The 26972-nt window shown below is 49.0% G+C and overlaps 1 protein-coding gene across 1 annotated transcript in view; it reads right to left on the bottom strand.

The window, feature by feature from the left end:
* Nucleotides 1-26972, bottom strand: part of RFX4 (regulatory factor X4) — a 119441-nt gene that overhangs the window by 26068 nt on the left and 66401 nt on the right. The window contains exons 8-13 of the mRNA XM_016223239.2: nucleotides 23390-23553; nucleotides 15730-15830; nucleotides 13692-13750; nucleotides 11321-11465; nucleotides 6926-7020; nucleotides 6400-6517 (exon numbers count right to left, since the gene is read on the bottom strand). Of these exons, the coding sequence (XP_016078725.1) occupies nucleotides 6400-6517; nucleotides 6926-7020; nucleotides 11321-11465; nucleotides 13692-13750; nucleotides 15730-15830; nucleotides 23390-23553 (682 nt within the window). The remainder of the gene's footprint in view (nucleotides 1-6399; nucleotides 6518-6925; nucleotides 7021-11320; nucleotides 11466-13691; nucleotides 13751-15729; nucleotides 15831-23389; nucleotides 23554-26972) is intronic.

The following is a 26972-nucleotide window of genomic DNA, read 5'->3' as shown; positions in this document are numbered from 1 at the left end:
ACATTTTGTTATTTTCTTCTCCTGTTGATCTGTCTCATGTCAATTTTATTATTAGGCCACCCAGAAGCTCTAAGAGGAAAAAGGGGACAATTTTTCCTCCCCCACACCCTCTAGTGTGCTTGTTTAGAGGCCTCCTGAGACTCTCTGGCTTTATTTCTCTTGTGATTCTGTCGTCACCACCACCACTATTATCAATGTCATCATCGCTGTCATCATCATCACCACCACCACACTCACCACTTACTGACTGCATACTATGTGCCAAGGACTCTGCTAAGTACTTCACCCAGGTCCCATCCTTACAACAAACTGAGAGACAGCGGCTCTTATCCTCTTATAGGTGGGAAATGGGTCTGCCCAGCAGTAATCAAGCAGGGGTTTGCCTCAGTTTGGTCTGGCTCTGAAATCTGTTCCCATGCCCCTAGAGATCACCTAGTCCAATCTCCTCATAGAAGACCCAGATGGCACAAAGGACTTGGTCCCTGTATCGGCCATTTGAGTTGTGAACTATATGCCCTTTCAAGTCTCAAAAAAAAGGTGATGGGGCCAGTTGGGGGCTTTTGGATGACTCCTCCTTGGTGGAATTCATCAATTTTCTCCTTAATGATACCTGGCTTCTGCAGCCCCTACCCCACCCCTTTCATCTCAGGTAGACTGATTAGTGTGGCCTAGCAAAGCTACAGAGGAAAATCTCTGGCTCAACTCTGAGGCCAGTGGATGCCCACAGGTCATGTGCATCTACTCCTTTACCCTCTCTAGGGAGCCTGCCACAGCCTCCCACCCTTGTGCCCACAGGGCTCCAGGCCAAAGCCTCCCATCCTGCACATTCCTCCTCCATCCCAGGGGGCTGTGTCTGTTTTTTAACCCCACTTGGAATTCAGCAAGGTTTGGATTTTGCTGAGTCACAGTGAGATGCAGTCTCCAAAACTAAACGTTCCAGCCACTTCCCCGAAATGGGTCTTGTGGACCACGATCCAGTTCTGCCACTTAGTAACTGGGACCTTAGATGAGTTACTCCTTGTAAATGTGAAAAACAAATTAAGTCGTTCAGTGAGCCCCTCACTGTGGCAGCCACTATAGGTTACTGTTGCAAGTAACCCCCATCACAGCTCCCTGTGATGAGTGATGCTCTCCTGCAAAGGAAGAACTGAAGCTTAGAGTGTTAGAGGGGTACAGTAACTGTCCAATGTCACACAGCTATTAAGTGGCAGAACTGGGACTTGAACCCATGGCCGTCTGATTCAATCACTCTGCAGCATGGCCCTCTAAGCGAGGGACAGTAAAGCCTATGGCACAGAAGCACCATAATGAGGACAAGCACATGTAGGTGCTTAATAAATGCCAACTACTGTTATTATCTCTAAGGTCCCTTTTGCTACTAATGTTTTAAGATCCCCCCTCTCTTTTGTTCATGGAGTCAAAGAAGTCAAAAGATAGCACCAAATGTTTAAGAGGAAACTAATCTCCAAAATGAAGAAATATTTCCTAACATGTTGCTCTAAGTCAACAAGGATGGAAAGAAACAACCCTCCTGTTTTATAAGACAAGGAAACAAAGCTCTGATGAGGAGAAGAATTTGCCTCGGACCCACTGCTTGAAAACATCAGCGCTGGACTTCGAGCCCAGCACTCCAGGGGAAGTGTCCCTTTGGGGCTTCACGCTCCCTTCCTTAATGACTCTGGTTGGTTACCCAATTGGCCTGATAATTTTCAATCATCTTTCAAACAACAAGAGCTTGCAGAGCTACTGCTACCTGCCTACTATAGCGCTAAGTGCTCTGAGTAGAATGAAAACTTAAAGCTGCATAGTCCCTGACTCCACAAAAGCTACAGTGTCCTTAGTAAGCAGAAATCAATCATTAAGATTATTGGGCGCTGGCCGGTGTGGCTCAAGTTGGTTGAGCATCGGCCCATGCACTGAAAGGTGGCCCAGACTGTGGGCTCAATCCTCGGTTAGGGTACATGTGGGAGGCAACAGATTGATGTTTTTCTCTCTCTCTCCTTCCTTCCTCTCTCTAAAAATCAGTAAAAACCTATTTTAAAAAGTGAACACTGGTGTACTCACCACCTAGCTGTATTTAGCATCCCAAGACCTTGGCATGCTTTGACTATTCTTTGAAGCTTCTCTTCCCACCAACCCATATTCTATTGTTTCCTAGAATTTGGTTTTACTCTTTTTAAACACACAAAAATTAGTTTTCAAATGTTTTAACCAATCACATGCGGAGAAAGTGACACTGCTTAACTTCTGAGATTGGGTCATAAAAGGCAATGCAGCTTCCTCCTTAGAACACTCACATGTGGGGCCCTGAGCTCACCAGGTGAGAAGCTGAACTGTTCGTAGGCCACCACGCTGCAAGGAAACTAAGCCATGTGGAAGGGCCACCTGCAGGCATCTTGCTCTGCAGCCCTAGTCGCCAAGTCATCCCAGCCCAGGCACCACACACGTGAGGGAAGATACCGCTAGCTGTCAACTCACTACCAGTTTTGAGTCTTCCCATCCAAAGTCCCAGACATCACACAGCAGAGAAGAGCCATCCCTGCTGTACCCTGTCCAGATTCCTGACTCACAGAACCCATAAGAATAATTAAATGATTACTTTAAGCCACTTAGCTTTGGGGTAATTTGTCACACAGCAAAAATAACTAGAACATTGTTGTTTCTTGTATTGCAGACCTTCACTGTGGCTTTACATTTCTTCTCACTGAAATGCATCCTTTCATAGTTTTGTTTTGTTTTAACTGACGTTCTATGGGTGCCAAAGTCTCTTAGTCTTTGTATAACTGAATACGTCTCTATTTCACCTTCACTCTTGAATACTGGTTGACAGTTCCTTGTTCTCAACACTTAAAAGATATTATTCCATTGTCTTCTGGTACCTCTTATGACTCATGATAGTCTAATTATTGTTCCTTTTTCCTCATAAATTCAAAAATTTTAAAAATCCATCCATATGGATCTTTTAAAAAGATCATCATGAAGATTAACTGAAGTTGTCTAGCCTTTTTGTCCATGCATCCAAGCCCAGGGTACTTGTCTTAATTGTGGTCACTGAAAAAGCCTGGGTTTTGCGGTCAGGCAGATTACATTGTGCAGCAGAGCCCCACCACTTGCCATATTAATCTTGGGCAAAAAATTCAAGCTCCCTCCCTCTCTCTCTGTAAAAGGCGCCTGTCATTATTGGCTTGCAGAGTTAATGTGAGCATTAAGTGGTAGCATGTGCTTCCTAGATTTGTTATGATTGTCATTGTCCTGACTTGGCTTCATGCTCTCCTCAGGTCCCTCATCTGTCCCATTGATGGCAGGCAGAGGGAACCTCCCAGGTGGTCATAAGGATTAAACCAGAAAGTGCCTAATAGTACGTGCCATGTATACTAGGCTCTCAGTTAACGTTATTTTGTTTTTATTATTAGTATGTCACTGGAGAAAGTTAGAAGAGGTGGTGGCAGTGTGGCTTAGCAGAGAGGACACGAGGTCTAGCACAGCAGAGATGCCAGGGGGAGCTCCACTCAACTTCCTGGGCGTCCACGGGCAAGTCCCCTCTCCTCTCTGGGTCCCTGCTTCCTCCCCTGCATACAGGGAAAGTGATTCCTGCCTCCTAGTGCTTGGGGAGGCCTGAGTGACCCCTCTAACATCAAGATCCTGTAATTAGCAGGCTCTGGGGAAGAGAGCCAGGCCAGGACACCTAAGCACAGAGAAGCAGCCTGGAGGGCTCGGTCATGGTCATGCCGCTTGGTCTGGCAGCTGCTCCCAGACAGAACCACTCCCACGTGGCCTCCCCGGCTCCGCCCGAGCGAGTGGACTTTGAAGCTAGACCTGAAAACAAGTGTGTAAAAAAGGGAAACCCTGGGGAATCATACGCAGGGCTGCTCCCTGAGCCATCGAACCCAGGGCTTCTTTCTAATAGTTTTGGGCAGAGTACTTCGAGGAACTCTTGTTGCCTTCCAGGAGTTCCTGTGAGATCCAGGCAGCTGGTGGAAAGCCAGAGGGAAAGAGCGAAGGCACCTGAGCTGACTGGGACCCAGGCATCCCAAGAGCTGAGACCAGAGCAGGCACCTGAAAATATGGTTTGTTTTTTAAGTAAAAGCTCTAATTTCCTCCTCTCTACTAGGACTCAAAGTTCATTGCCTGCTAGTCTACCTTCGTGGACTAATTTTCTAGAAACCGCTGCTTGCAGCAAAGAAAGTCTGGCTACTTTAGTTCACAGCATAGGCTCTTTCAGTGAAAAGGAATTAGGGAGAAAAGAGTGAAAAGGAATTAAGGAGAAGAAAGGAGTCAACTACCTTTGAAAGGGGCTGTTCTGGGAAGAGGTGATAGAGTCCCCCACGGATCATTGTCATATTCCACACGATCATTGTGACGGTCAGCCTGCTACGCTGACACCCAAACCCCACACCATTCACCGAGACAAGGACCGTGAGGGAGTTATAAGATACACGGAGCTGGCCCCTTGGGCTGGGGGAGGGGCCAGGGAACAGAGGGCTCTTTTTCCTAATTAGCTGTTTTTATACAGGGAACACATGACCCAAACACAGCCACCAACTGTGTCTTTGACACATACAGGCAGAAAGGGGGAGCTGGGCTTTTGTCTGCCGTAGATTCTTTCAACTTGCCTGTCACCCCAAGCTGCAAAACTCGACAATGAGTCAGATGAGTGGGGACATTTCAGATCATTTGCAAAATGGCCTTGGAAACAGGTATTTCAACCCATATAGGGTCGAAAAATACTGCAGAAGTGATACTGGGGTATAATCTCTTTCTTTCATTTTCTAAAAGATTTATGATCATTTTTGCCATTTGTCTGGGTTTCCAGTATATCCTAAAACTGTGTGTGGTTCAAAAAGAAATAAACACCTTTTAAAGAACAATATTTCTTAGTAATAAATTCAACCTATTCATAAAACCCTACTTGTTCTACTGTCCAAACTACCTTTATCAGATTAACTGTTAACTTAGTAAAAACAAATGAATTTCAAAAAATATTGTAAAGTAAATCACTTCCCACCTAAAGAGGGTACTTGAAAACATACACAAATGGAAGAATGAAGATACGGCAAGAAAAGGAGGCTTGCTTTGTGGATGTGGATTTGTGTGTGATATTGTTGATTCCTTGATTTTGAAACAATGAAAAAAATCTCAAATATTTTTCAACCACCCGCTTAACTGAAAGCAGTTCTGCGTGAACGATTTCCCAGAGCCAGAGGTAGCAGGTCCTAACACTGACGATGCTGAGCTGGAAGCCATCAAGACGCCAGGCCTGGTGGCACTGCCAGGTAGCAGTCACCACAGCTCAGAGAATTTCCATCTGCAGCTACGGTGCAGGCAGATTCAGAGACCTTCCCAAGGCTGAGATTAAAGAAACCCACCACAAAACGCCTCTCTGACTGGGTAAACACAGCCTTTCATGGACGGAGCTGTTTAGAAAAAATAGCGCCTTCTTTGTTTCACCACATATTCACTTGGTTGTATAGCACAACTGGAAAATGGTGACAAGACCATAGAAAGCTGGATGGAAAAGTGTCAAATTAAACCCTGAGCAAACCGCAGAGCTGATTGGCTTAATTGGAGATAATGAGAACCGAAACCACATCTCCACTTGCAAAGTAAAATGGGAGCTGAAGCAATTACCCAGGACATTTACCAACAGCCTTTCACCGAAATGCCTAGAAGACTGAGGCCAAAGCATTTTGAGGTTTCCAGTGTCTGGACAATGCCTCAGAGTCCCACCTCACTTCGCTAATGACGACCTGGACTCAATGCATACTCCACTCTGCGTCCCACAAAGGAGCACAACGTCCACCCCAAGTCGGTGGTTAGGTTCCTGCCCGCAGAGACTGTAACAAGCACCCCTGGGCGGATTTCAGGTCCCCGTGCCATGGAGAACGGTAGCTGAAGGCTGAGGGGAGGGATGTCCCTGGAAGGGAGGGTCAGTAAAGACGAGGAAAATAAATGGGAATCCACTTCTAGGCATCAGACGGGCACGTTTTTAAAGAAAACTTCAGACGGTCTACCCATCCCGGGACTGTCAAGCCAGCTGCAAATGTTCAAACTCAGAGGCTTCTTCATGGGCCCAGTCTTGGGACTTGTACACTTTGGAATCCTGCAAAACTGTCCCATGGAAGCAGCATTCTCTGGGAACATCTGTAAACGGAGAACAGCCACTGCTATTCATTCCTCTCTAAACTCAAATACTGCCTGTGTGCGAACCTCTCATTTTCAGGTTTGTATACTCACAATGTCATCTTTCTGCCTGAAAGTTCTAAGAATATGGTCCCCCCAGAACAGATACACTTCAGGGCAATGTCCTTGTGGCCTCAGAGACAACCAGTAAGACTGTGGCTGACCCTGAGAGGCGACCTTGACACACAGAGCCCTGGGGGCGGGCCGGGGTGGCCTTACCAAAGCTGGGGGCACTGTGCAAGGTCATGTCCCGGATCACCCTGGTGCCAAAACAGGACCACATCAGGAGGAACTGTTGGGCCACTTTCCTCAGCGACCCTTGTCTCTTGGCAGCCACCTACAAGAAAGGGAATGACTGTAACAGTGGTGGACTTGACCCTTCATTTATCACTCTCTTTGGAAATTGCTGGGAAGGCCTATGTAAGGTCTCCAAATTCAAAGTATGGAGCAGTGGTTTTCAACGTTTTGTTTTTATTAGCAAAAATACACTTGAAAAAATGAAATATTTTGTCAAGGCCCAATGTACGTAACAGGTAAAAGAGATGCTGACATGGCTGAATCAGGGGAGGAGACCAGCAGCCAACCCCTCTGAAGGGGGCCCCGCCCCACCTCACCACCCTGAGGCTCGTGGCTGCAGGGGAACCTTCAGGTGGCTCCCTGAGGGGCTCTGAGCTACCCACCAGTCACAAAGGTGAGTGAGGGGCTACAGGGCCCAGGGTTGCACCCCTGGCTCCCGCTTACCAACCTTCACGACACAGCGGTCCACCATGGTGTCCAGCCACTCGATGTAGGACTCAATGGGAGACTGCTCCTCCAGCAGGTGGTCAAACTCCTGATACACTGTCAAACAAAGGAGAGCCCCACACGTCACCCACTGTGTCTAAACAAAGATACATGTTAAAAAGAACAAGGGCATAAAATGGAAAAAACTAAAACCCCCCAGTCTTAGCAGGGCATTCAAGGCGTTAGAAAAATATGCCCCATCTCACCTTTCCGGGCTCACCTCCCATGCCTCTGCGTGCTTTAAACCCTGCCACCCCACAGTCCTTGCCGTTCCCCCAGGTCCTGCTTCTCCAGGCACTTCCCGCCACTTGGACTGTTTGGCTCTTCGTGGCCCAGCTGAAACTACCCTTCTTGAAATTCTTTCCACCCTCCTCGTGCCTCTTACCAGCAGAGCCGATCGTCCCCCTCTGTATGTTCCCAGCCCTGCATCTCCTGTACCCCGCCTTCACTATGGCGCCCGTAAGCCCGTGCTGTAGTGTGTGCATGTGGATGTGCGCGTCTCCCGCCTCTTCCTGTCCGCTGTCTTCAGTAGCTGGGGCCTGGCCTGAGATGCAGCTGTTACCCAGTGGTGCAGGCTCGCGTGAATGGACAGGGCACTCCTGCTCTTCTGCTCTCTGCCCCCGGAGAGGGCACATTTGATCACTCAAATGTTGCTAAACCACAACCATATCGGGCAGCAGCCCACCCAGCTCTGAGCGCTCAGCTTAAGGAGCACTGGGCACTACTTAAGTAGGTGCTTAATGAATACGCGTGGGACAAAGGAAGCAGCCTGTGCCCTCAGCTTCTGCACCGGTGAGAGGCAGGTAACTGTACCACCTTCGCACCCGTCTTCAGCTGCAGGCCAGGTAACCGAATCAGCAAGTACCTTGTAATCGGTGGAGCGCAACGGGAAACAGAAGCACCTCTGTGGTGCTCTCCAGTTTGAAACTCCTCTTTGCATTACTTTTTTTTTGGTATGTGGAACTCAATAAGTCTACCCACAATTCAAGAGCCACACGTCTGCAGCTTTCATTTGCCTGAGCAGTTTTTATTTTCCCGTTTCACTGGAATGGCCAATTTGTCCTATTTTACTTAGTTGATGGCTGCTACAGGGGTGGGCTTCCTGCGCCACCAGAAGGGCCTAGCGCTGCAGAGTGAGAAGGGGCTGGGAAAGGTCACTTAGTTGATCCGCCTCATTTTACAGACCCGGAAGCTATGTCTTAAGGACGTGAAATGGTCCACTCGAAGTCAGAGGGCACGTTAGGGACGGAAAGGGGATTGGGCCCAGTCTCTGAGCTTCTCGTGGGCTGTGTTCTTTCACTTTGTACCACTGTCTGTGTGTCTGAGCGACTGTGCTTCAGTCAGTGGTGGCGGCGGCGAAAATGCTAACTGCTAACAGTTACCCAGTGCTTGCCATGCGCCAGGCACCCTCTAAACGACGTACGTGGACACACTCATTCAACCTCAGACCATCCCTAGAATGTGAATGTAGTGAGACTAGAGCCTAGGACAGTGCATGGTACATAGTAGCTACTCAAGTGCCTTTTGTGTTCAAGTGTTTGTTGAATGAACGGATGAGCAACCTAAGGAGGTAGGTACTATTATTACCCCGCTTTTACAAGCGAGGAAACCAAGGCTCCATGTTATGAGTAACATTCCAAAGGTTGCATAGCTAGAGAATGGCAGAGGCAAGTTTAAAGCATGGTCTGACTCGAGTACTTGCCTTCTAACCACTTCATATAATTATATTACACTGTGCACCAGGCACAGGGCACATACTCTCCCATTTAATCCCTCTGCATTAGCCCCTTTATACAGATTCAGAAGCCAAGTCAGTGTGTGAGAGCCAGGGTTCGAATCCAAGTCTGTTGGGCATCCCAACCCCGCGCTCTTACCACAGCACCCCTTATTCATTTGCACCAGCATCCGCAAATCCCAGTGCTTTTTAATTTAAGCAAGCAGGCTCTCATTCCCTGGCATGACTGACATCCCGGGGTGACGGTGACCCCTGAAGCAAGAACCCACAGACTTGTCATCACCTGCCTGCAAGGAAAGGGGAGCGCAACACACAGCTGCCCCTAACCCTGCTCAAGCTGACCTTGGATCCAGCTCACTGTGTTCAGGGGCCTACTTCCCAGCTGTCTGGGGGTGCAGGGGTGATGCCCCTGTGCCAGGCCATGTGCCTGCAGACATGGCGCCCTCCCTCCATCCCCCTGTCCTGGCACTGCATCGCATAGCGTGTCCTCTTTGGTAAGACACAACACGTCAATTTCTTGTTCAACTTCTAATGTGCTATTCGCTCTAAGCCCTGCATGGAAGGGCACTGCCCATCGCATTCGCTGTGCTTTGCCCAGCAACTAACACAGTGCCTGGCCCAGGACAGGCATTTGGCAAGCACCCACTGGCTTTTACGGAAAGGCATTACCCTGTCCTCTAGAAGAATGCAATCACACCCTTCAAGGGCATCGTCCTACCCCAGGTCTAAGGGAGCCTGAAGAGAAAGCCCCACACGGTTCTTTCCTGGAGAGACCACCAGGACCTCTGTGGGACTGCGGCAAAGGCTCAGAGCCTTGCGGGTCCCTAATATAAGTGATGCTGACTGTTTCCCCTATGAGTCTGGGTCACATTCCTTCCCCACAAAAGGTGTTGAGGGGAGGAGAGCTGAGTATAATGCCTCTAAGGATGGTTAGCAGGATGACGAAGTCGGATGCTCTTGGTCCCCACTCATCTGCTGAGTCCTGCACAGACATGACCGGCACCTCCTCCAAGCCTGGCCCCGGAGGCGGCCCTGGGGACCCAGCCATCAGAGGTACTGCTGGCACTGTTAGATGCCCAGAGCCATGCTTTCCATGGACCTCTAGAGGGGAGCAGGGAAAAGAAGAAGAGGAAGTGCGACTGAAGAACTTCGAAAGATCCAGGAACCTCTGAGACGTGCCCACGTCTCGTTCCTCTGTCTCCTCAGCTCCTCTGCCAAGTGACAGTGCTAGTTCCTGGTGGGGAACCTGAGACTAGACTTGGGTTCAAGGTCCAAGTCTAGTATCCCTTGGCTGAGGTTCTCTAACTCCCTGGGGCTAGTTTTCTCATCTGTGAAGTGGGGGTGATAAGAGAACATCTGCATGGGGCTGATGTGGAGAGCAAGTGAGATCGTGCACATGGTGGGTCTGACCCGGGACCTGGCATAAGCTGAATTATTTCTTTATCTCTAAAGTTCTTAATGGGGAAAGCAGGCAGGGGCTGCACAGGGGAGAGAGAAGAGCCTGAGAGGAGCTCTGGGGCTGACGAGGAAAGAAGCCCAGGGAAGGTCCACATGGTCCAACGTTTCACCTGCTCCATCTGCTTTTGAAAAGCATTCAGAATGGGGGAACAGTCTCTAAGTAGGACTATCTGGGGAACTTTATTTGGTTATCAACACCACACGCTTAGACAGGATAAAAAAAGTTTCCCTTGACATCAGTGTAGAAGGAACATACTGGGAACCCGAGGGGCCAGGGGCTCTTGGGAGAACAGGCCCCTTGTCTCAGGGGACAGCCACTCTGCAGCATCTCAAACGATGTCAGTATCAGGATCCTGGGCCTCACCCCATTCAGAAGGTGAGGGTGTAGCAGCTGCTATATCCCCACCACCTGGACACACTCAGCACCAACCTTTCTGAGAGCTGCGAGGAGTGTGGACACCCTTCTCTCTCTCTCACGCTCCCTTTTCCGCAGAGGCAGGAGAAAGGAAGGCAGAGCAAAGTGAGGTCATAGCAAGGACCCTGGTCTAGGCTCCCAGGCTGTGGGTGCCCAGAGCCCAGGCTGTGATGGGCGTTTGGGGAACAGCAAGGATGAGGTAGTGATGGTGGTGTTCTCTGCCCCTCCCATGTCCACTACTACTGAGAACCACCTGACCGCATCAGGATAGTATCTGGAGCAATATTTCCTCAGTCTTCACCCACATGGACGTGAACATATGTTCGCAGAAGCAAAGCCCCATCCATCCCCTTCTCAAACATTTAAGGTGATCAAAAGGTCCACCTGCCAGTACGAAGGCTGACTCATCTGGCTGGGTCGGGCTGACATACACTGAGAGAGGCAGAGAGCTTTGTTCTCACTTTTCATGCCACCTGTGGGGCTATGTCTGGCACTGAGGGCCACATGGGAGGCCTGCTGCTGACACTGTGCTGCCCAGCTGCACCAGGACCCGTGTTCCCCAGCAATACCGACACGTGTCCTACGCCCATTAGCCCTCCCATCTGGGCCGGCCCATTTAACAGGAACACTATGAGAGGGAGGGGATCCTAGGGGGAAGGGCAGGGTGGGAATGCCACAAATATCAAGGATACTTTCTCTTTTAAAAAAATAAAAATAAAAAAGACACAAGGCATAGTGTCTCGTCTTACGCTGGATGATGAGCTTCCGGTGCTCCTCGTGGGAGTCCTCCATGGTGTACAGGGTTTGCTTGGTGATGCTGTTGAGGTCCACGTTCCTCCAGTCCTCCAGCATCTGGAAGGTGATGTCCGCGCTGTGGATCACTGTTCGCGAGGCCTGCGATCCAATCCAGTCAGCTCATTAGCTCAGGGTTGGTGGGTGAGAACCCTTGAACCTTATTTCCTTTAAGCCTTTTAAATGAACCTACCAATGGCGTTTTGCAAACTACTTTGAAATTCAGGAAAACTCAATTTTAGCAAATAAGTAGGTGAGCCCATAACTCAGAAGATCCGGACACTGTTTTCTCTTGTGGCTTTCTCACACTGACTTCCCTTTCTCGCTAAAAAACGGCCTCATGACCCAGCCAGTTTGGCTCAGTGGTTAGTGTGTCGGCCTGCAGACTGAAGGGCTGAGGGTTCGATTCTGGTCAGGGGCACATACCTCGGTTGCGGGATCACTCCCCAGCCCCAGTAGGGGCGCATGCGGGAGGCAACCAGTCCATGTGTCTCTCACATCTATGTTTCTCTCTCTCTGTCTCTTCCCTTCCATTCTGTCTAAAAAAATCAATGGAAAAAAATATCCTCAGGTTGAGGATTAACAACAACAAAAATGACCTCAAGGTGGCCTTGGCCAGACTCCACCGGGCCAGACCCAACCCTGCTGTTCACAGACCCTTGGGTCTTGACCCCGCGGAACAATGGGATGAGGCCGAGACCTGCCCGCTTTCCCATGCAAGCCTGTGGGACGGGAGCTCTGTGCTCAGTAGCTCTCTGTCTCTACAGCCTGAGAAGTGACAGCCCCAGACCCAGGAATGGTCCTGCTGACCCTGGGGCTAGGATAGCTTTGACCCCAGGAATTCTACAGCGTATATTTTTCATATAAATAAATCTGTGTATGTGTGTGCATACGCACTCGGGCACATGTTCACCCATAGGCATGAATGAGTGTGGGTGCTTTTACCTTCCTGTGCGTTAAGGGCCAAAGGCTTTCCTAAACTTTCTGAGCCCTGAGGTACGCACCAAGACCAAGTCTAGTTCCCTGATGTGACCCAAGGTGTGCACCCTTGGAAATAGGGCAGTGTGTCTTTAATTTGCCAGTATTAGTTTTCTTCACTGAATCCCATTAATCTGTCAGGCTCTGCCACGTCCCAGAACAGTGGCAGGTGTGGCCTCCGCACCTGCCTGCAGGAGCTTCGAAGGGTTTCCCTGGGTCTCTAAATCACTCCCTGTGCTGTTTACACCAGGGGAAGAGCATGAACAGTGAGGTGTGTGGGTGTCGGCTTATACATTCATTCTGGTTCCTAGCCTGAAGCCTGCCTCAGGCCACTCTAACTACAAGCCCCTCCCTCCCACCCACCTTGACCTTCAATAGCTGGCACCAACCCAGAACCAAGATTAGAAAGGAGGGGTTGCAAACCCAAACACATTAAGCAGGCAGGCAGGTGACACATGAGTGAAGTGTAACAGAATGCGGGGGAGATGAGGACCCTGCCACTGGAGAGAAGCTCAGCCTGGCCAGCTGATCACTGTCCTGGGATGTGCAGCTCTGGGGATGTCAGCTCTACAGAAAGCTTGGGTGTTCAGCTGTCATCTGCAAGTTTCAATTATTAGTGACTGAGTAAAAAATTTTTTTGAACATATGCAAATCAAACAAAAATAACCCCACACATCTGAGGGCCAGATTTGACCTGTAGCCACCAGCTTGCTCCTCCTGCTTTTAGATCATTAATATTTTAATGAATGTTAACAGGCAGGCTGAAATAAAATTGGCTAAATATTTAATATGCTTCGTGGCTTTGAACTTCTTTGGATGACACAAAAACTACAAACAAGTCATCCTCCATATCTGTTTGAATCATTGATTCAGTGGGTCACAACCAGGCATACTGTGCCCCAGGCTACACTGGCAGTGTCTGGGGACATTCCTGATTGTCACAATCCAGGTGGGGCTTGAGGGGTTGGGGATGCTACTGGCATCAGGTGGGTAGAGGCCAGGGATGCTACTAAACACCTACAATGCACAAAACAACTCCTCACGGCAAAGAATTATCCAGCCCAACAAGTCAACAGTGGCGGAGAAAACCCAATTTACAGAAGGAAAATACAAACTTGAGAACCTAGAACAGGTTAAGAGGCGACTGATGTCAGAAATAGTTTTGTGTGTTAGTTGAAGCTACTTAGTGATTGGCTAACATTTTTATTCCTTGTATGTAGAAATTAAAGATAACAGTGAGAGATAACATAACCCAGCCACACCCGACATCCTGTGGGGAGGTGTCCTGTGCATCTGCCCTCATTTGTAGTGACTTGGAGATAGTTAGAGCACAAAGCTCAGGACACATACCTGGCAAAGGTGATTCAGTGATGTCTGCCGTCTCAGAATTTGGGAAAACCGTCTTGACACTGAAAGAAGAAAAGAGGCGGTTTGAAATATTTGCTGGCTTTATGGTCCTACTCAGGATTTCCCAGGAGCAGATTTCAAAAAGTAACTTTCTTATTTACCTGAATTTGTCTCATTGCCCAACCCCATTATAGGTGCCCATGGCACAACCCGGCTCTGGATTCTTTGTTTTCCCATTTGGACAACTGTTTCCTAAATTGATGATATTTGGGGCATACGTTTCAAAGTCACACTAGCAGGTGTGAGAAACTGTGATGTCAATCAACCGTGAGTAAAAGCGATTATTTACTTGTCTTTCATTTAGCTAATTGCAAGCTCAATCACTTCTCCCCATAAATAATTGCAGGAATCCAGTGGAAGCTTTGAACAAGGCCCTTTAAAAAGTGGTCCATCCAATAGGAACCCGACTGAGCCTCGGCGGTGCGCTGCTAGGGGTTGCTCCCAGGTTGGAGCCCGGCTGCACCTTGAACGTGGCTTTGCGTTCATACTCCGTCAGGTTCATCAAAGGCGCTCCGGAACCTGCTGCGTGTTTGATGGTTCTGTTTCCCACACTGATGCAGTAACTGATGATCTGCAGTGGGGTGATCTTGTTTCCGTGGATTTAGAAACAGACAAGCCACGTGCCTGCCCAGGGTCTTCATTCTTAGTTATTTGGAATGGTGGGTGTTTCCACTCCTTGCCGGCTTTTGAGGTGCACCCCAAGGCTCCCAGGGAAGAGTGGGTGTCTCCAGGAACCCACAGGTGGAAGGTCTAAGAAAGCTCCTCACGGCCAACTTTCAACAGGTTTGTTTTGTCAGCATAATTAAAACCGTCGCAGGCATTCTCTCATTAATTTTTGAACTGGTCAAGAAACAATCAAAAGTGGAACTGGGATTATTGTAATTTGTACTCAGAGCCAGCTTGGCTTGAAAAATAGGGCGTGGGGTGGAGGAATGGGGGGCAGATGAACTTCTAATTTTCCAGGCTGATCAATCGTTAATCCTTGCCCTTAATTACTTTTTCTTTAACTTTGTGATGTGGAATTTAGTGCCCGGGAAAAGAAAAGAACTGAGAGCCGTGAAATAAAGCGGGCTTTATCAATAGGCGGTGGGCGCGGCAGGGGCCGCGGAGCAGCTGAAAGGGCTCCCTGCGCCCGGGGAGCGAGGGTAATTTGATCCCCTTCATTTTCCTGGGGGCTCCGATTTGGGGCAAGAATGGCAAGCTATGTTCAAATGGGGCTTTAAGAAACATATATCTTAAAACTTTTATTTGCTGAAAATCATTTCATCTTTGTTTAACTGCACGTGAGTCTTCTACAAGTGCAGACACATCAAGACAGAAATCGGACTAGTTTCCTCAGGCAAAACCAATGCTGGGCAATGCGGGGTGACACTCAGCAAAGAGAAGATTCGCAGTCCCAACCCCCTTTGAGAAATATTAAATTGGCTTTCTCATTAGGCAGAAAATTAAATATGTGAGTTCCTGAGCTATTTTCTGTCTCCTGATATCACCATTTTCATTTTGTGGGCAGGAGCTCAGGGGAAATCTCTGGGTCTGGGGGTCGGACAGACTGGAGTTGCACTCCTGGCAGCTGTGTGGCTGTGGGCACATTTCTCTGCCTCTTGAAGCCTCATCTGTAGAACAGGAACACTGTGTCCTACGCCATAGAAGTGGCATGAGGACTAGGCGAGATAGGACATGAAGGTGATGAGCAGAAACTCTGGTGTAACTGACAGAGCTGGGAGCAATCCTGCCTCTGCTCCTCACTACCTCTGTGGGCCTGTCCCCTTTTCTATGAAAATAGGTGTGCCACCTGCAATAAACATTTTGTAAGGATTAAATAAGTTAATGTATGGAAAGCGCTAAGCATACTTGGTGCTTTGTAGTAACACACAGTAAATGGTAGCTGCTACTGTTATAATGACTTTATTAACAACCTATGAATGTGTCTGGAATGAAAATGATTTCCCCCTTCACCTCAGCTCCCATGCTCAGTACTTACATTCAAATTTGATGTTTCGCAGGTTTTCTGGGAGGTCGTGGAGAGCCACTTTTAGCCACTCATCCAGCTGCTTGGCAAACTTTCGGATCACCTGAGTTAAGCTAGAAAGACAAAGGATACATTTTAAATTCCTCGTGTGTTGCCCAGTCCTTCCACTGGGCTGTAAGCAATAGGCACTACTCACAGAAGCAACTTCAGAGATGAGGCTGGTGGCCCCAGCCCTGCAGAGAGCTGGTGGGTCTGAGAAAGGCATGAACGGAATGTGCTCTGGTGCCAGTGCTGGGCGACAGGGACCCCGCAGGCACGAGTGGGGAAAGCCCACTGTGAGGCTGGGAGGCATCCAGGACTCTCTGTGAGCAAAGCACCATCCTTTGTGTTTCTGAAGAGCCTCGGGTGAGGGGTGAAGACAGTGGCGAGTGAGCCTCAGAGCACCGATTTGCCATTGGCCTCTCCTCCGCATGCTGCCCAGTCTTGCCTGAGCTCCCCAGCCAGACGGGGACCCAGCAGCATTCGGTCATCTGCCACCCAGTCTGGGCCCAGGCTTAATGAACTGCTTGCTTTTTGGTGGGGACTGGGAAGCAACAGCAGAGTTTTAAACTTGCAGACAACCCTGACATGAACCTTGAACTCATATCAGACTTGGAAAGTGAAGGGCTGTTTTGAAGCAGGAGGTGGGAAGGGACTAGAAGGGTAAAAGGTGCGTGTGTGTAGGGGGGGAGTAGGTTATGAGATGGAAATTTGGAGTTGAAAGGACATTGGGCACCATTTTCAGGGTCCCACAATCAAAATCGCGCGCTCATAGCTCTAGGTCCAGGGTCCTCCGTGAAGTCCTCCTTAGTCATGAGGGCCACAGGGACCTCTCCCCACGCTGACACCCACACCATCCTTGCCTTCCACCAGCACCACCTGCCCTGCCCTGGTTCAGCCTCCTGCCGACTCCCCTGCCACACCATGATCAGCACCCCCGCCCACTGGGTGCTCCTACCATGTTTCTCTGCTCAGCCATTCTACCCTTTTCCGCGGCAAATTCCAGCCTTCTCCCAAGACTCCCACCTCCAGCCCCCAAACCCTCCCACTCCACCAGCAGGCGGCATCACCTCCTACTTCTCCACAGAATCAAGGGGTCAAGCCCCTATCTCATCCCCTCCTGCCACCACTTCTGCCTAACGCCCACCTCTTCCTTCGGCCTGGGCCACTCCTCTCTCCATCCTAATGCACCCTACAGTGGCTCCCCTTCAAAACAAAACCCTCTCATCTCCTCACTCCTCAAGCCACCACCCTCTCCTCCTCTTCACAGACATACGGCTTCAAGCTCGTCTAGACACCCCGTCTCCTTTGCGTCACTTCCCATTCACTCTTGACCTCACTCCTGTCCCTCAACCACATGGCAGCCTCCATCCATGACGCAAACCCAATGGACTCATTTTGGCTCTCGTCCTGCCTGGCATCTTGGCGGCATCAGGCTCTGTTAGCCCTTCCTCCTGCTGGAAACATCTACTTCCCTTGGCATGTGTGACCCCATCCTCTGGCTCCTCCTCAGTCACAACGCTCAGCCCCCTCTGCCTGGCCACTGCATCTTCCAGTTCTTTCAAGGCTAAGCCTGGGCCCCTTACCACTCTTGATTCCTGCCCTGGGTAGCTTCTCCGAGCCCACACGGCAGTCACCATCTACTCACTGCCACATCTCCAGAGCAGAGGTCCTCAAAACTCCCACCAACTGCACGCAGGACCCTCCATTCAGAAGTCCCACGCCAAACTCACGTCCCACTCAACCTGTGCAAACTGAACTCATCATTTCCCCGTCAGAACCGGCTCTTTCCTCGTGTTCCCTACTTCAGTGGGAACTCCACTTTCCATGAAGTTTTGTTTTTAATAACTTCATTTATTATGAAAATTTCAAACATACCCCAGGATAGAGAGAAAGCATAATGAACCTCCAAATATCAATGACTCAGCTTTAATAATTAGCAACATTTTGCCATTTTAATTTATCACCATGCCATTAGTGTGCCTAACAGAATGAAAAGTATTTCTTTAACATTTTCTAAAGCCCAGTCTGCACTCAAATTTCTCGATCTCAAAGAAATCTTTTAGCTTGTTAGTATCAGGATCCAAACAAGGTCCACACATTGCATAAAACACATAACATTGCCTTTCCTATGTCTTCAGTCTACACCATGCCACTGGTTTAGGGCTCCCTCACGCTCTTTGTTCCCTGCAATGTCTCACATTCTGATTTTCTCCTCGTGGTGCATTTAACCTATGTGTTTTCTATAAACTAGCAGTTAGGTCTAAAGACTTGATTACATTCAGTTACGATTTTTATTTTTTGTAGGGAAGAAAACTTGGTAGGTGGCTGCCCCTTGCATCACATTATGAAGCTTATAATATCTGGCTGTTCTTCTTTTAGTGCAACTAGTTTGAGACTCAAATAGTCTCTCTTCCCACTGACGGGTATCACAGATTTTACCTTCAAGTTACCTCGCAGCCTCACCCAGCTTCCTCCCTTGTCTCCCACTTTAAGCTGTCCCCATCCTTCACCGGGGCCCCCACAACAGCTTCCAGAGTCTCCCCTGGCCTGCTCACCTTCAGGCCGCCAGCCCATCCTCCACGGCACCAGAGGGCTTTGCCCAGCACTTGCAATCCTGACCTATTTCCCCTGTGGTTAAAAACTCCTCAGAGCTTTCTCGTTACTTTACGGTAAAAGCCAACATCCTCACTAGGACCACCAAAGCTCACATTCTAGCCTACTTTCCTCTCCAGCCTTACTGAGCATTTCCTCCCTTCGTCCGCATTTCAGGCCCACTGGCCTCTGCCCAGGTTTTTGCTCCCTCAGGGCCCGTGTCCTTGGCATCCTTCATCCAAGAGCATCCCACCCCTCCTTACCTACACCTGATCTCAGACCAAATGTTGCTTCCACAGGAAACTTTCTCTGAATCCCCTAGACCAGGTCAGAGCCCCCAATGACTCCTCTGCGAGGGTACTGCAGATGTGACAGTTGGTAACCATACACTAACTTGTGTGACTATCTGATCAATGTCCATCTTTCCCACTAGACTGTATGTCCCACTGTATCCTCAGCACCTGGCATAGTGCCACACACCTAGCAGGCACATAAGAAATGTTCGTTAAGTGAAACAAATGAATGAATGGCTCCCAATCCCCAGGTACACAGAACTCAGATATATTTCCCACCAGGCCCTACCCAAATGTCCCCCTTTATCTCTCTGATTTCAGCTCCTGTCCCCTGCCCCCGGCTCACTCCATTCCCATGGGCACCAGTCCCCTCTCTGTTTCTTTAGGCCCTTGCCAGCCTCACCAGGGCCTTTGCACTCGCTGCTCCCTCTGCCTAGAAAGCTGCTCCCCAGATAGCAGCCTGGCTCCCTTCCTTGCCAACTTCAAAGGTTTGTTCAGTGTTGACTACAATATGTGAAATTGCCGCTGTCCCCAGTTTCTCAGCTTCCCCCACTATCTCAGCACTCTCCATCCTGCCATATGTTTTAAAGATTACTTTGGCTCCTGTGATGAAAATCAACTGTAGGAAGACAAGGACAGAACAGGGAGATCTGTGCAGAGTTACTGCAATAGTCCAGGCAAGAGGGCGGGTGAGGGTGCTAACTGGAAATAATGTGATATGGTCAGATTAAAATATCTTGAAGGCAGAACCAACAGGATTCCTGGTGAGTGAATGTGGGTGTGTAAGGAAAGAATGAAGTACATCTTCCTGAAAGGAAAGGGACTGTGCGCCCCATGCCCAGCAGAGTGCCTGAGGCACGGGAGGTGCTGAATAAATGTCGAATTCTGAGTGAAACCAAAGCCCTGCCCGTGTAGTGAAGCAAAAGTTCAAGGAGACTTCACTTGGGGTGGCGAGCACACAGTCCCGTGTACAGATGGTATGTGGTAGAACTGTGCACCTGAAACCTGTATAATCCTTGAACCAGTGTGACCTCAATAAATTCAATAATTAAAAAAATAAAGCAAAGGTTCAAATATGATATCAGTTAGTTGCACATTGGATCCGACTTCTGAGACATCTCAGAACGTTTGGAAGCTCTTAACACAGGTCAGAACCTAGGGTGTGTCTAGAGTGAGCCTCCCACGGCAGCCGGATCGTCAGGGACGGGGGACTTGCTGTTCTCCATCCACGACATATATCCAGGAGGAATTACTTGCTGCTGGAATGGGGGAGCTGGCCTTTGTCTAGGAGCAGAAAGTAAGCAGCAGGATGGGGCCTTTCACTAGGTGCAATTGTTTGACTTTATTAAGCTGAAGGAAAGCAAGGAAGGATTCGGCCTGGAAAGGGTTCTGTTTTGGGACTCAGACGTGGGGCTGTGGGACTTTTAGGAGTAACCTAAACATTCAGGCTTTCCTGCTCGAGCGCAGAAGGAGCTGGCCTGTCTGGTCACCTGGTCTGAGAGGTGCCTCCCAGCCCACCCACCTTCCTGCAGCAGCAGGTGGTGCTGACCACACCCTGCTTTCTGACATGCTCTCCTCCAGCAGTGTACACCCCACGGCCTGACCTTCTCCCTGCTGACTTATCTGGTCTCCTTCCCCGGCTCTACTTCCTCTGAGCCCCTCCCCAGGCTGGTGCTCCCGGGGCCCGCCCTGCACTCCTGCTGACACCCCTTCTCCTCACCTTGGAGCAGATGCTCCCACATCTGTGGCTCCAGCTTCCGCCCTCCTCCTGCATCCTAATTCCACACTTGAAAGTGCCTGAATGACCTCCAGCAGTGATGCTGGTACAACAGCAAAGCAGTGACAATACAGCAACCTTTTAACGAGCACAACTGACACTGCACTGAACACTTCACACACATTTTATATTTACTCCTCGCTAGCAAGTAGGTGCTATTGACATTCCCAGCAAAGAGGTAAGAAGCTGAGGCCCAGAGAAGTTATTTGCCCAAGGGGATGCAGCAAGTAAGTGCAAGAGCCAAGGTTTAAGTCCAGCTCTACCTGGTCCCAGAGCCCAGGGTTACCACCGCTACCTTACTGCAGACCAGGTGATGAAAATGCCCACACAGCGCATGACCTTGAGACGCCATGACTCCTTGTGCCCAGACCAGGGCCTTCTGCTGCTTGAAAGGTCAGGGGCCTGGCCATGGGTTTAGAATCTCAGGCTTCTCTTTGCTTCACTGATGTCTTATCCTCCCTGCCCACCCATCTCCTACACCCTCCCCAATAAACACGCTTCTTATGTCTGCTAAACCAGTCGTTATTAACGACCACTGTTCCAGCATCCCTTGGGAGGTCACGAGAGGCAAAAAGCCCAAGTTTGAGAATGATCTACGTTTCTTACAAGTAAGAGTGCATGACTCATGGTTATCTCTATGACACTGTCACTTATTCACCGGAAAGCATATTTCAATATGCTCTACAGAGCTGGAAAGGAAGGGGTGGGGGTCTGAGCTGGCCAGATGCTCAGAAGGACTTGGGGCAGGAGAGGAGAAAGGAGACAGCCCGTCTCTGAGGTGCAGGCCTGGAGGAGGGCAGCAGGCACTGCATGAAGCCCTACCCGGATGGCTCTCCCTTATGGAACAAAAGCCTCAAGTGGCCAGGGAAGGGCAGAAAATACTGTTGGTCTGGGACACTGTATAGGATAGGAAGTCTAGAAATAGCCCCAAATACCTATAAAATTTACTATAGAAAAAAGAAGGCATCTCAAATCTGTGAAAAAAAGTTGGAATAATTAACATCTGGTATTGGGACAACAGGATGGCTGCTGGGGGGGAAAATGAAGCCATACTTTACATCTTACACCGGGTTGAATTCCAAATTGACAAAAATTCAGAAGTACAAAATTAAACCATAAAGTTAGGGGATAACATGGGGAAGTTACTTTATAACTAGAAAGCGGAAGGCTTTTAAAACTATGATACAAAATCCAGAAGGCATAAAAACAAAGTCTGACAAATTCAACTACACAAACATATTTTCTGTATAGCAAAGACAAACAAAAAATACTTGAAACTGTTATTATAGATAAATGGTTAATATCCCTAATAAATAAAGAGCTCCTAAAAATCAATGAGAAAAATATCAACTACCAAAGAGAAAAACAGTCAAAGGGTAACAACAGAGAATTCATGGGAGAGAAAATGAAAATCACTCTTAAAGATATGAAGATATATTCAACCTCACTCATCGTAAGAGAAATGCAAATTAAAAGTTTACTGAGAAAAGTTTAAGTCACATGTCCTTTGAACCAGGAATTCAGCCCCAGGAATATATCCTACACATACATATATTCCATGTAGTAGGGTGGATGGTGGTCCCCCAAATATATGTCTACCCAGAACCCATGAAGGTGACTTATTTGGAAAAAGGGCCTCTGCAGACATGATTAAATAAAGGATCTTATTGAGATGAAGCCCTGAATTAATTGGGTGGGCCTCAGGTCCAATGATAAGTGTCCTTAAGAGTCAGCGAGACCCACAGAGTGGGAGCCAATGTGAAGACTGGAGGCAGACACCTGGGTGATCTGTCTACAGCCAAGGCCCACTGAGGCTTCGCAGCAACCAGCAGGAGCTGGGAGAAAGACCTTGAACAGATCCTCCTCGAGGTCTCCAGAAGGAACCAACCCTGCCAACACCCGAATTTCAGACTTCTGGCCTCCAGAACTGTGAGGGAATAATTTCTATTTTAAGCCACCTGGTTTGTGGCACTTTTAGTCCTAGGAAATGAATGCATTTCACCACGTAAAAAATGCACTTCAAATATCATTCATCACAGCATTGCTTGTAGTAGGACAAGACTAGGAATATCAGACCACTGATTAAATTCAATACAGTGGAACAGTACACAGGTATGAAAAAGGGGAAAAGGCTCTTTATAGACTGACTGATGTGGGATGCTCTCTGTAACGGTCCCAACAGAAAACAAATGCCACTAGAAATAGGAGAGTTTATTTACAAGGGACAAGTCATAAAGGTGTAGACAAGCAAAGAGGAACCCATAAAGGAGGTTGCTTCAACCTGGGGTAGAGGGCTCTGACCCACCTCCACGCCCAAAGGACAACCTGGAAGGCAGCAGAGCCCCTTGGGAGGCGGGACATGACAAGCCTGAGGCAGCCTCACACAGAGGGAGGCAGAGTCAGTCTCCTGACTTCCCTCTCTTTTCTCTCTCTGATCTCCCTCCTGACCAGACTCCCCCCATTAGCTGGTCCCAGGTGGCAGCCTGGGGAGAGGGAGCCCCGAGAAGAGCTCCATGTGGTCCGCCCCCAGGGCAGAGGGCAGCAAGCAGCACAGTGGAGAGAGCATTTGGATGGGCAAGTCCAACCTGATCACCGATATTTGTTTTTTAAAGCAAGGTACAGAACAGTATAGATAGTGTATCACTGTTTCGGTGAGAAAAAGTATATTATGTGTATCAGTTACATGTGCATAGCAGATCTGGATAGACCCCCAAGGAAATTATATTTGATGCTCTGGGGAGGGGACCTGAGTGTCTGGAGAAAAAGAGTGGGGGATGCTTTTCACTGTACATCATATTATACAGTTTGAATTCTGAACATTTTTCTCTAAATTTCATTTTAAAAAGTACAATATTAATAGTATTTATAAGGAGGACCCCCAGACAGTGCATGATTTGAGTCAATAAAAGAGAAGCGGGACCAGTAAGTGCTGGGGGCCAGCCATGGGGGAGACGAGGAGCGTGCCCACCTGTCAGGGAGCGCCTGCAGCACCGTGGGCATCAGCACTCCCGAGATAGCTTTGTACAGGATGGAGTCGCACACGCCGACGATGCTCACCACCGTGGAGGAGCCCAGCACGGGCAGCATGTGGGGTGGCATTCCTTGCCAAAAGTGCAGGAGGAAGCTCTGAACCTGTATCGACCCAAAGAGAGAAGCGTGAGGTCACACAGGGCCCTCCCAGCAGAACCCTGGGACTCGGCCAAGGCCTGGCCGGCCAGCCCGGTGTGGCTCAGGATGCCCTGAACGGCCCTCCTGTCCCAGGCCCCCCTGCCCATGTGTGCCGCATGCCCACTGCTGGAGAACCACGTGGCCTGGCAGCCTGGGGTCTCTTCTGCCTGGGAGAGGGGTAGCAGGTGAACCCGTCAGCCCCGTCATGCCTACTGCGGTCTGGGGAGAGTTTAAGGAAGGGAAGGTGGGATATTGTTTTTAAAAAGCTCAGACTACTTGAATTTACTATTCTTTGGGCCCACTGGTGCCCCAGGGCCCCCTGGGTGTTCCGGACAGAAAGGGGACGGCTGTGAGTTGCTGGTAAGAGGAATGCGGGCTGGAAGGGAAGAGAGTAGGTACCACAAGCAAAAATCTCCTGATTCAAACTTGCGTCCCAAAAACTGGAGAAAGTGCAAGGCCCTCTTCATATCCAAATTCCTCCATTTCCCCAAAGAGCCCTGGCCCTTTGGTGCCATTATGGGATGCTAGATGGTCACATCTGGTGGGTAAGCTACGTGGCACTCCAACCCCAACCACTGGCACAGAACAGAAATGAGGCAGGCACTCTGACAGGGGGTGTTATTAATACGATGCCAGCAGGAACTCAGGCTGCCTTGTTGATGAACAAGTGGTAGAGGGAATGTCCAAGCAGAGAACCCCCTGAGGGCGCCGACCCCTGTGTCTTTCAGTGTGTGACTTGAAGGTCAGGGAGAAAGTAGAGTAGGGGGTAGAGGGGTGGGACAAGATAAGGGAAGTGAAGAGAAATGGTAGAAGACGCTTAGGCTGTATATAGAGTAACATTAAAAAATATCTAGACTTCCGCCAACATTGGGGAGTGGCTCATCTTGAAGTTGGGGAATAATTGAATTTTTGTGATCTCATGGGCTCCACTTGGTTCCTGGACCATTGTATTATTTTCTCCACAGACGGGCGCTCTCCCACCTACAGCATCACCACATCCCTGGTTCCCCATGTCAGTCCTGACCCAATGCAGGAGATAATTTAGTACCCAGCCCAATACTTTGGAGGTGGTACTATTATTGGCATTAGCTTTATTTATTGAGTGCCTACTATATGCCAGGTACTTTGCACAGGTTCTCACATTTAACACTCATACTACTACTACAGCTGAGAATCATTACTCCCATTCTGCAGAGACATTAACCTACTTGTCCCAAGCCAAACAGCAAGTCAGGGAATTGATGACATAGACCCATGTCTGCTTGTCTCTCCACCAATCAGTCTCGTGGCTCGTTTGTTCTTCACATGGTAAATGGGCTTCTGCCCCAGTACCCCATTCCTGAGACCCGTCTCTCCTTCAACTGCTGCTTACTTCCCAGTTTTCTGCCCCTGCCCTAGGGACCTGCATATAGTGTCCTTCAGGCCCCTCTGAGGAGTAAGGTCTTGCTTTCCTCTCACCAGGCTACCCTGACCCCAGCCTGGTGACCTGATCTCACTTCTCCGACATCCATGGCCTGCCTGGACTTCGTGGTGCAGACACTGGATGAGAGGCTTGGGGAGTAGGGAATGGGAGGGAAAGCATGTCCCCTGACTTCCTAGAGGGAACATGGTAATCACCAAAAACATGATCAAAGATGTGAATAAAGTCATATTTGTAAATTGTGAAACTTAAGTCACAGTTCCATTAATTCCATGACAGTGAAAATACAACAAAGTTTCCATCCAGGTTGAAAATTCAAACAGACAATCCAGATGAGTGAAGACTGTTTCCCAGAGTCCAGTCCTGGCCCCACTACCAACCAGGTGCGTAATATCTCTACACCTCAGTTTCCTTACATGGGAAACGGGAGCAGAGGTAGTACTTACTGCATAGGTTTTGGTAAAGATTCCTTAAAAGCACTTGTTATAGCGCTCGGCATGTAGTAGATGCTTAATAAAGGTTAGCTATTACTGTTATATCATGGAGGCACCACCACTACTGGGCCCAAGAAATCCCTGCACTGTCCTAGGCATTTGACACACCCTCGCCCAAGTTCTCAATGTCACCCAGCCAGAATCCCCACTGTGGCTCTGCTCACTTGTCATTAGGACTCCTGGTAGCTGACTGTGGGTCTGGCTGGGCCTGGAAAGAGCCACATCTCTTGGACAAGGAGCTTGCCCTCCACAGAACCTTCTGTTGTCCCTCAATCCCAGCTCGTCCCTGGGCACTGGCCTCCACTGGTACTGGGCCTCCCTGCCTGCCCTTCCCACTCCAAGAAGGAAGCTCTGCCCAGCTGATTCCCAAGACTTGGCAGATTCTGAATCTGTTTGCCTTTCTAAGCCTTCCTTGCATGCAGCCCTACCCTTCTAGTATATGAGCAGTCAGTTCCTAGCAGAAATTCTGGAAAAGACCAGTGGCTGTGTGTGGTAAAACAAATCTGTGGAAAAGCAGTGTCTGCCGCAGGCATCTGCTCACGAGGCACAGGGAGCCCTGATCAGCACTCCGTCGCTGGAGCCGCCTTTGTAGGGCGTGTTTTATCCAGACCTCCCTTCCTACTCTTTGCATTTTAGACCGTTTAATGTCCAACGGTACTGGTCCCTCGGAGCGAGAAGAAAAAGGAAGGAGGGGAACAGTGCGAAGCTTAAGAGCTGATACTTGGACATGAGATGTGAAATGGACAGGCAGTGTTTCGATCGGGAGGTACAGCCGAAAGGACCTCCCGACAGACTGGACAGGAGGGGCGAGGGAAAGAGAAGAATCAAGGTTTGTGGCTTGAGCGATCAGGTGGGTTGTGGTGAGCTAAGACTTGGAAAACAGATCTGTGGCAGAAAATCAGCACTCTGGTTAATTAGATGCCAACAGAATCTGGAGCTCAAGACTAAATATGTGTGAGCTTCCAGCTTTTATAAGATGGAGATAATGGTGTCTACCTATTGTTAGGATGAAATCACATAACTTATATAAAATGCCTGGCATCATGTAGGCATTTACCAAGTGGAAACTTATTATTAGGCAGAAGGAAGAAGTTCTGACTCTTTGCAAGCGTGAGTGGTAAAATAATCAGAGGGAAGTGATTGAAAGTGATTATTTAAAGTCAGTCTCCTAGATTACCACTTCAGTCCCCTACTGGGGGGATTTGACAGACACATGGACCAGACTTGAGAATGGAGGATACCAGTAACCAGCTCCAAATGCACCACAGGAGATGAGCCTCAGGAGAAATTAAATCCAAAATACAGAAAAGGTTTCCTTTAGTTTTTCGGAATCTATAATTCTGGATGTAATGCTACTCTGACAAAACTGTCTTCCTAGTGGACCAACTGGGCAGGATGCAGCTCACTAGTCAGACCAAGGAAAAGGCCATGCCAACTGCTAGTCACCAGACAACAATGGTGCCTGGCTC

Source organism: Miniopterus natalensis, chromosome 2, assembly GCF_054644295.1.
Source record: "Miniopterus natalensis isolate mMinNat1 chromosome 2, mMinNat1.hap1, whole genome shotgun sequence".
NCBI classification, from domain to species: domain Eukaryota; kingdom Metazoa; phylum Chordata; class Mammalia; order Chiroptera; family Miniopteridae; genus Miniopterus; species Miniopterus natalensis.
This window is presented reverse-complemented; position numbering and strand designations above follow the sequence as displayed.